This window comes from Melampsora larici-populina, assembly GCF_000204055.1.
Source record: "Melampsora larici-populina 98AG31 unplaced genomic scaffold MELLAscaffold_263, whole genome shotgun sequence".
NCBI classification, from domain to species: domain Eukaryota; kingdom Fungi; phylum Basidiomycota; class Pucciniomycetes; order Pucciniales; family Melampsoraceae; genus Melampsora; species Melampsora laricis-populina.
In genome coordinates, this window is record NW_006769017.1 from 951 (window position 1) to 11206 (window position 10256).

Genomic DNA, 10256 nt, shown 5'->3' on the forward strand with positions numbered 1-10256 from the left:
TACAACACTTTCCAAACACACTCTTTGAGAGATCAGTCAGTACATTTTCTTTGTTGAGGAAGAAAACTTTAGACTGGGCAATGGTTTCTTCTTTTGAGATCAAGTCGATAGGAAGCCAATTTCGCATGGAGACAAAGGCGAGCTCTGAAGGGAAAACCAAGCTTTTTCATTTCGTCCACACTGAGTTCTTCAGACTCAAACATCTCAAAGTCGACAATGTCCAAATCTTTGACTATACCTCGAGTCGTGGAGTCGTCCTTGCTGATCGTACAGAAGTCAAGATAGTCTTCAATTTCCGGAAGTGGTCTTGGGAGTGTCATGTCAGTTTGAGCTTCAGGCGGTTGGTGGTTGGTGGTGTTGTTCAAGGCAAACAAACCATTGCCGACTGGAACCATCGTCGCAGAGCTCGTGGATTGAGAATTTGGTGCGGAGTATGCATGAGGGTTGATTGGTTGTTCAAGATCTTCCCAGACAAATTCAGGTCCGGTAGGTGGCTTGTGGACCGAGACTCCTGGAGTCTTATTCGCCTATTCCAAAGATATCGGTCAGTTTTGATTGATTGTGAATATTAACAAAAGAGAAACTTACCACAGCTTCGGCCCATAAGTCGAATGCGATAAAGGAGAGATGCATTCCTTGGCAAGGGTTCAATGGGTTGATCATTCCCATGCACTCCCTCCAATTGATCGAGCACTTTCCATACATGGTCATGAGCTTGGTATGTATAGACTGAACAGTCGGTTCGACACCAATTGACTGTTTGAGCAAAGTCGTTCATTAGTTTGAGTTCTTCAAGATCAAAGGAAAAAGATGAGACGTGGTACTTACTGCCATCTCTAACTGATCGTGTCGAGCGCGATCAATTGTGTCCGGATCAGCATGGGCCAATGCTTGATCGACTTGGAGTTGCTGCTCAGAGTTCAAAGTCAGTTGATCAAAAACGAGAAAATGGAAGCATGAAGAAGACAAGTCACTTACTTTTGAGTTGTTACGAGCCATTTTCTTTGGGTTTTCCATCATTATGCGGAAACCCATTTCTTTACCTTTACATTTCTTGCTGATCGCCATATTCTTGAATGCAGTAAAGATCAAATTGTTTTTGATCACCGGAGTCAAAGTTTTACCAAAGACGCCACCTTGAGTTACGTAAGCTTTGAAAGTGACCTGACAATCATTGTCAGCTTGCTTGAGTATTCGTCCGGTACCGTTTTTGTTGGTGTTGCACAGATCGAAAAGGGAATTCTTGATTTCAGTCAATGACACGCCATTGACTTGAACCATCACATCAATGGAGTCTTCAGTCTCGTAGTCGATGTAGTTTTGAGCCAAACCGTTTCGTCGCTCAGTATCAGTAAGTGGAATGGGTATATAAGCCCTAAAGAATAACTTGGCTTTTGATGGTTTTGATTCGTCGCTGGCAGCAAGGATTGACCCAGATTGGGGGAGCGGAGCGGCGATGAGACAGGGTGAATGAGTGAGATCCAGCTCAATGCGTGGAGCTAACTCAAGGACACGTCAGTTTGAATTTTTCGAACAGGCTCTATGAAAAGAAGAAAAACTTACTACGCTCTTCACCTCGAGCTTGGATATTGTATCCTCCATCGCCAAACCTTGGATCCAACTCGCTGGCATTCCAAAAATGAAGTTCCTCGGCGGCTTCAGATCCAGAATGTTGAGGAGTATTCAATACTGATGAGACACCGTTGATAGGTGGAAAGAAGTGAAAGTATTGGTTAGTTTCATTTAATCCAGAGAAATTCTAAAGAATAGAGAAAGAAAACTGACAATCATTGATATTGGCTTCCGCTTGAAGTCGGCAACGGAACTCACGAGGACCACCTTCTCCATAGGGATCGACATGGATCGACTCTGAATCGAGATATTGGCGTTGACCATTAACTCGAACAAGTTCCCAGTGGTGACCGTCCCTACAAACAAATAAACAGTAGTCAGAAAGAATGCAACAATGATGAGAGTCGAAATAATGAGAACAAAACTTACTTGTTCATGTAATAAGGACTGCCAGCGCGGCCACGAGGAGGACTAAGACCTTCCTGTGGAGCCCTTCTTGCTCTTTTTTCAGCGCTAAGAAGAAAGAAGACAATCATTGGAAGTCGAGAAAGTCGGTTGATTGAGTGGTTGGAAGTTGAGAAGATGGATAGATTGATTGGGTTTAAATAAGAAACTCAGGTGAATCCGATGTGATTGAGGTTTGAATGAAAAAGGAAGGGGATTGGATATCGATTGAAATCAAAAAGGAAACGATATCAAAAAAGGAAATGAGATCGAATGTCAGTTGAAATCAAAAAGGAAACGATATCAAAAAGGAAAAGATATCAAACTTACGCTTCCTCGAGTGCCCTCGCGTCCTCGGCAAGTTGGAGTTGTCGCTTGCTTGGTCCTCTCGGCATGGTTGTGAAGGTTTGGACAGGGTATCGGGGTTTGACGGTGGTATTGAGGGTTTTGTTGGTGGTGTGGTGGTGATGGTGGTGTGGTATGTAGACAGCTCTTGACCGGTTTCGACGGTCAAGAGATATTCCAAATCCCATGCTTCGATTGTAGCATATGCTTAAAATCAAGCCTGTATTTGGCCTGTATCACTCTCAAAAAAACTTTCGATTTTTTCGATTGGTCAAGCCAATCTGGATCAACTGTATTATAATTAGTAGTAGTAATTATAAACATAAGAGCTTGTACAACCTATGACTTACCAATAGAGTAGAGATGGATGGAACCTAAAGCACGCGAATGGCAGACTGAGACAGACCAAGGCTTGGAAAATTGTGCAAAAAAGTATGTATATTCAGGAACAGTCTGTAGTCGCTTCAGCTGGCTTCAATTCATGAGCCGGAAAGTTTCCTTGAGGATAAGTTCCTTACTCGGAAATTCCCTGTGCCTGAACCTGAAATGTGATAAAACAAAATTAAACGTTCCGTCTCAGATATCTATATGTTATGGGAAGCGAAGAGAATCGAATCGACGAGTTTCCTCATCTTCAGGAAATCTAAACCCTTCTCTATTTTACTCACAGCAAAACCATCACCTAAAATCACAATGCTTACTACCTCTACAAATGCACTTTTCAATCAGAGCTCTTCTACCTATGCCAATCTCGAATTGACTCAGCCTAATGACTTGGAACGGGGTTCTACAAATGACGAGGGTGATGCGGCATCGAGTGATTCTGCAAATGCCAACGAGTCAGTAAACGTTTTCTGTGATTTATTTCAAGGTTGCTCCATGCTCATATATGATTCTCCGATCTATAGCTCGTCACCCGCAGAAACCGAGCAACGTTTGCGGCTCGATGATATCGACACGACTGAAGACTCTTACGAATCAGTAATGAATAGAATAAGTCAATGGAGAGAAACAACAAGTACGAATTCAGAAATTCCAACTAACGATCTGGAAATCAATCAAATACCTGAAATGATTGAAATATCAAGAGAAGAAACAAATGCAGAAATTGAATTACGTCAAAAATTAAGATTACTTCAAGACTTACTTAATAAAAGTAAAGATATCAAAGATTGTTCAGATGATAGTGATGAAGAAGAAAATGAAAATGTTATGTTCAAGTTTTTAATTGGTCAACCTGATTTTAAAGATGTATTATTTTTAAGAATGCTTTATAAATGTTCCCCTTTTTATTTAAATGGCGGTGTTTCTAAATCATTTGGAAAATGTGCTCATCTTCTCAGGGTACGTCTTTTCGATCTTTTCATTTCAAACTTTTTCATTCCCTGATCTGACATTCTTTTGAATGATTAGACTAGTGAAACTACGAAAGAGTACTTTAGTAATCTTTCTATTAATTCAGGCAAAAGACTTTTGAAGGACAGGTTTCTTTTTTTAAAATCATGGACTACAGGTAAACCTAGACGGAATCTTATTAACTCTTTGTCCAAAGCGGAAGATGACGAGATTCATGAGTTAATCAGAGATTTGCTTGAGCAGAAAACCTTACATGTAAGTTTACTATATGATTCTATGTGTCGTGATATTTATTTTTTGACTTTGCGTCATTTTCTCATTTTAGTCAACTCACAAACAATCAATAAACGGCGATCAAAGTAGCGCCCTCTCTGGTTCAGATTATGGATCCGTTTCAAGTTATGAGACGTCTTTTGCAAGCGAAAGTTTGGTTTAACAGAAGCCATACAAAATGAATACCTTGAAGTGAAAGTTGTGATTTATTGTGATCCTGTTGAAGTCATAACCTGCATTTTGTTAATCCAGCTTCTTGTGATCTCTTTTTTTGTGCTTCCTTTCTTTTTATTCTTTGATGAGCTTTGCATCTTTCTCAACTGATGTAAAACATATTTACTTGATAGCCTCTTTATGAAACTCTGAGCAAGATATTCCCTGCTCTTTTTGACTTGGTCTAGAGCTCAGACCTGATAAACATTGTCTCTTTGAATATAAAAACAAGTAGGATATAACTTGTTGAGTATATAAGTATCAAGTGATAAAGCTTGAGAGAAATCTTGAGCAGCTCTGCATCCACTCTTCACTCAGCAATAATGCTTTCAAAAGCTTGGTTTTCACCTATCATGTTAATCACTCATCATATTTTATGGCAAGAATCCAACAATACTAACAGCTAGTTCTATAGGCAGACTTAGAGGATTTGTAATGAAAACCCTAGGTCTCTTGGGGGGCTCAGCCCTGGCAAGGGCCAAGGGAGGTAGGACCAACAGCACAGTGGACAGGGAGTGCTGTTCAGTGGGCTAGGCATTAACTCACACAGAGTAAATTATACTTATACCATCATTAAACCACTACTTGATACTTATCCCAGCATATATGCCCTTGGGAGGTCAGGAGGCAGGCGCACTAACTTACTTATCATTAATCATTAGACTATTTTGAGGTGGCAGGTGGGTTTGAAAAAGGATATCCTAGCATTTAGAGGTTGGATTGAGAGATAGTATGATTGGTTGATTTCTAGAGAGTGGCATGGGATAGTTGGAATGGGGAGTTTTGACAAGTGGAGGGAAAAGAAAAAGGTGAAGAATTTTTTTCTTCAACCTTGTTTTACCTTCTCTATGTGTTGGGGAAATGTCCATCACTGGGACTGGGACCCAGACCAGTGAAAAGACCATACATTTATGAATCTGGGAATATGGTACTGGAGACTGTTACTGGTCAAGGTTCTCAGGGTCTAAGTCCCCGCGTTTTGGCATCAGCAAGGCAACATCCTCACTAATACTATGCAGCTATTTCTCTATAAAATGTACTTGAAATCTCACTCTTATTCTTGTTTTGTTCATAAGTTGGCAACTTTTTGTGTCCCATCAGAGATGAGCAATACGATTTTATTTGTTAGTTTCATATTCTAGGTACACTGCAAACATTATTCAACTTCCCCAAGTGAACAGGAAAAAATGATTGGGAGTATGAACTGTCATAGAATGATCTATCACTCCTCACCTGAGCCATAACACCCACACTACAATGTGTGGCAGGCTCAGTGGATAGGGTGGTATAATGTACATACAGTTTTGCTCAGTTATCTGCTCATCAGGATGAGTCATTCATATGTAATACATGCTGTAAATTTTTTCAGATTGGCAAAAGCATCCAAAAGATTGACTACATACACTGCCTCAATGTTTTGGTGTAAGCTCATCAACTAAACCGCATGTAACAACCTTTCTGTTACTGAGAAATAGCTTCAACAATATTGCCTGAGCAGCTACAGAATTATATGTAGTGAATTTTTGGGATTTTTTTTTCAAAGTCAAAAAAGTTACATGTGGTATAACATGTGATTTGTTTATTCTGATGGGCAAAAAACTGAGCAGACCTGTGTGTACATGATAGACAACTATTTACTTAGCTTGCTGCACATATGTAGTGTGGGTGTTATGGCTCAGGTGTGCAGTATTGGATCCTATTATGACAAACTGTACTATTAATCATTTTCCCCCTCCAACTTGGGGAAGTTGAAACAGTGGTACTTAGCTAGGTGCTTAAGCCTATGCTAGAGCAGGGCTGTGACCCGGCCCTGAAATTTCCGGCCCGGCCTCCGGGCTTTGCCTGACCCTGTGTGGACCCAAAGGCCAACCAGGGCACACCCTGAGCTGATCATAGGTGCAAAAATTGGGCAATATGGTGATTATTTTGGATATTATTGCACAGTTATGTGTGTGAGATGCTTTGTAGAAGCTACAGTAGACTCTGACATAACCAATACCCAAAAAATGTGGGTCAAAACTATTGGTTTTGACTGAGTATCTCTTTTGTCAAGGCTTTGGGAAAACCAATAATGGTCAAATTGCAGGCAAATTATTGGTTTTGACAAGGAAATTTACAAACTTTACGTGGTCAGGTGAGAAACAACACATTAGGCATTATTTTCATGTAGTATGTTTCTGAAAGTTCACAATTTTGAATGTGAGTGAACATTCAGCAAGGAAAAAACTGAGAAAAAAAGCAAACAATCAACTATAAACTGGTCAAATGATCCACAAAATTATTGGTTTTGCACCGGTTTTGGGTCTGGGATTCCAAAATTTTAGTATTGGTTATTGGGTATGACAGGTTTATCACTTTTGAGACCAATTTCACTGCAAATAAATTTTATTTGATCAAAAACATATTGGTTTTTCTAGAGTATTGGGTTTGACACATATTGCTTATATCAGAGTCTGTTGTATATGAGCCTACATCAAAATTGAAAAGAGCTATGGGAGGTTAGAAAGAAAATTTTTGTTGACACAGCAAATATAGAGCGGGTCTTGAGAAGCCCGGGACCGCCCAAGGTGCCCGCAGGGTTTTCATCACCCCAATCATGTGTGTCAGGGCATGTACTGCGTGCCTCCAGAAAGACATTGGGAATACTTGGTTGGCTGGGGCCAGGGACGGGTGACAGCCCCATGCCAGAGTAGGAGGTAGCCAAGCACTAGGGGCTGATAGGACCCTGGTATGCTCTTATCAGGGGTAGTCACACAGAATGGTGACTTTTGAGCTCCCGTGGAATCACACTTCATGCAACTCATGTTTTCTGCCAGTGTCTGCATTTTCTTATTGCCATTCTTTTAATTGTTTCACAGATTAATGGTCACATGGAATCCTGAGGAAAGATTAAACCTCACCTAGAGCTATGGATAAAGCCAGGGAGTGACCTAGCAGTTTGGCAGGGGTGGGCCTCTGCAGGAGCTCAAAAATTGCAATTCCAAGTAACCAACCCTTATAGGAGCATACTGGGGTCCTGGGCTGATACTCAAGGACTGAAGGCTGAGCTTTGTGCTCAGCAATTTTTTACTCAAACATCCTGCCATGATCCAAGACATTGATACTTGCATAATACAAATCTAAAGATAAAGAAGATAACCCATACCATTAGGTTGCAATTATATCAATTCTCATTGTGGTGTTTCTTGGTATTCAGTAGGTGAAAGAGAAAAATGTGACATAGAGGTGGGAAAGAGATTGTAAGGAGATCACCTACTTGGTGACCCAAGTAGAAAATAATCTCTAAATTTTTTTTTTCCAACAGAAAATTAAACCCTATGTAGCACCACCCCTACACCTTACTCAGTCTCACTCACCAAAAAAGAAAAAAACTGGGAAATCTTCACCAAAATTTTGGACCTCAAACTCTATGTGGACAGTGGGGCGGGCTTGGGACATGTACACCACGGGGGGACCTTGACCGTCTTGCGCCGGTCATCCTTGCCCGCCTTTGGGCTGGCCTTCCCTCCGCAGGGAAGGGCCGTAACTAGCTGGTCAGAATGATGTCGCCTCCGAGGCGACATCGAGTCGTCGAGTCAGGCGTTTTGTAACTGGGATTTCGGCGCACTTGGCGCGTCTCCTTGCGGACTGTGGGCGGCCTGAATGGCCCCAAAAGCGCCATCAGGCCATTTTGCAGTGTGATTTTGGGGGGCTGGAATCCCCCCAAAAAATTGATATATAAAAAAAGTGCCCCAAAAAGGAAATTGTGGCCTCAAAGACCCTTTTCGAAATCATGGACAGCTGACAGTGGGGGCAGGAAAGGCGGGTGCATTTGGCAAGGGAGGTTTTCAAATGAAAGAAGCCACCCGAGTTTGATAGATAGCCAAACAATCCCTATACCTTTGATCTCCAAACCATAAGAAGGAACAGAGAAAGTGGCGTCTTTGATGTCCCAAACTCTGAATAGGTGGGCCATTCACTCCAGGTCCCCCAAAGACCCTCCGGCTTCTTGAATACGTTCCATCATCTCGTGGATGTCCTCTTCTGAAGGTAAATCGAACGTTACCAAAGCGTCAATGTCCGTAAAGTACCCTTCGCCATTGAAGGTCGCGCGATCTTCATCGTAAATCAACTTGTAAAATCTGAAGAGGATAGTCATGATGAGTGTATATCTAAATCTAACGGTAGTGATCAGCATTTGCAGGACTTACGCAGAACTATATAAGGTACCTTGAACACCCAAATGGTGCAGATGTTGGTCGACCCTGGCCCAGATATTTCCTCCGGCTCCTCCTCGACGACGCTCTTGAAAGATGCGTAGGGCTTCTCGTCGCTGGTGGATTTTATGAACCAATCAGCCATCAGCTTGCTAGAAAGTGGAAACCCTTCAAACCCACCAGGTACGCGATGCGGAGGCGGTGTTGATCAGTGCATTTGATCCAATAGGCCTCTTCGCCTAGACCCTCAGCGGTGGTTCCACAATCTTGAGCGATCTACATACAGACCAAAAAAAACATGGTTCAGGCAACATACGTTATGCACGCAAGATGGCAGCGAAGACTTACGCGATGGACCAGACGTTTCATGCAGGGCACCGTGCTTCCAGGGTTGTTTTTGATGTTGAGCAACAGCTGCGTAGCACCGGAGAAGTGATGAGAAAAATGTGTCAAAAAAAATTATTCGAATGAATGGATGAATGAGTACCACCACTTACCAATTTATGTAAACGCTCTCGAGCGTGCTTCCCAGCGTCCTTAACTAAGGTCGCGTACGTTTGGGCATCGGCAACGTTCTGGGCTCCATTTACGACTGGAGGAAGTTGTTCGGCAGGCCAGGTGCCGGGGATAGCTTTGATTGCCCGCTGGAGTGTGAATGCGGTGGAAAATCAATAAACAGACTACCCAAAACAGTCGACTATCTAACCTTAATAGTTGCAAACAACGAGTTGGGCAACAAGTCCCCATTGGGATTGTGAAGTTTGGTATATGCGCCGATCGTGGGTAACGGAACCGATGCGTATGCCTCTGTATACACCCGACTCTGATCAGAATGTGAAAGAACGGGAGGAAAACAAATGAGAAAGACTTTTGCTGATCAAGACATATCAGATCGCAGGAAGATTCTGGTCGTACTTTAAGCTCAGGTGAGTAGTACCAGTGTTTCGCCAGTGGGGCGTTTGATGCGGCAGCAGGCCGGGCAGCAGAACCTGGGCCTTCACCTTGATGTGTGATGTCTTCAACAGACTCATTCACTTGGTCCAGCTTGTTGGACAGGGTGATGAAGTCTTCGGTGTGCTTGTTGGCGACCGAAGCGATTTGTTCGTCCACCTGCCTGGCCAACTGACCGATGTCCTCATCGAGCTTGCTGGACATGTGCTCAATCTCTTGACGCAAGGTGTCAGCCATCACCAACATTTCTTTTTCCACCTTACCAGAAAGACTGGTGATTGCAGCCATGATGCGTGAAACATCGCCGTCCTTGGTCTGGACGCACAAATTGGGTGCTTAGTTCGCATTTGATTTAGCACATGAAAGGAAAAAGGAGGCGATTGGACACTTACACTGTCATTCAAGCCTCCCACCGAGGCTTGCGAGCCTGAACCTCGGAGACTTCGCTGTTCGGCGCGATTGGCAGAACCAGCGGTGCCCACAAGTGGGGTTCCTGAAGGAGATTGGAACGACATAAAGTGACATGAACATCGGAATCAAAGAAAGAAGGGCAGAAGGGCAGCGTACTGTTGCCCCTCGGAGTGGTCAAGGAATATGGCCGAGCACGGTTGCTTTGGGAAGCAATTGAAGCTGACAGGTTGTCGATTTGCCCGGTTTGAGATGACATTTTATAATGAGAGAGAGGGGTTTGATATGAGAGGTGAGAAGTAAAAAGCGATTTGAATGTGGTGAGTTCAAAAGCTGTGATGGATTAAATCCTCTTTGAGGGCGACAAAAAGAGGAATGAGTTGCAAGAGATTGAACCGGGTTGCTTTAGCAGCGCGACGCGAACACGGGATTGAATCCAGGGGTGAAGGCCATCCCTGATTGGTCTGCGCGTTCGTCGGTCTGGCGCAAAGCAAACTT

General features: G+C 42.9%; 2 protein-coding genes across 2 annotated transcripts; one reads left to right on the forward strand and one right to left on the reverse strand.

Moving 5' to 3' along the window:
- Window positions 1–3054: 3054 nt before the first annotated feature.
- Window positions 3055–4153, forward strand: MELLADRAFT_70235 (uncharacterized protein; the record flags this gene model as incomplete). Its single annotated transcript, XM_007419594.1, has 3 exons — window positions 3055–3705; window positions 3775–3972; window positions 4043–4153. The coding sequence occupies 3 exons, from the start codon at window positions 3055–3057 to the stop codon at window positions 4151–4153; spliced, it is 960 nt and encodes a 319-aa protein (XP_007419656.1).
- A 4236-nt stretch (window positions 4154–8389) lies between these two features.
- Window positions 8390–10017, reverse strand: MELLADRAFT_88307 (uncharacterized protein; the record flags this gene model as incomplete). Its single annotated transcript, XM_007419595.1, has 8 exons — window positions 8390–8515; window positions 8580–8675; window positions 8748–8813; window positions 8897–9043; window positions 9106–9204; window positions 9315–9665; window positions 9743–9843; window positions 9918–10017. 8 exons carry the CDS (start codon window positions 10015–10017, stop codon window positions 8390–8392), a joined length of 1086 nt encoding a protein of 361 aa, XP_007419657.1.
- Window positions 10018–10256: the final 239 nt, after the last annotated feature.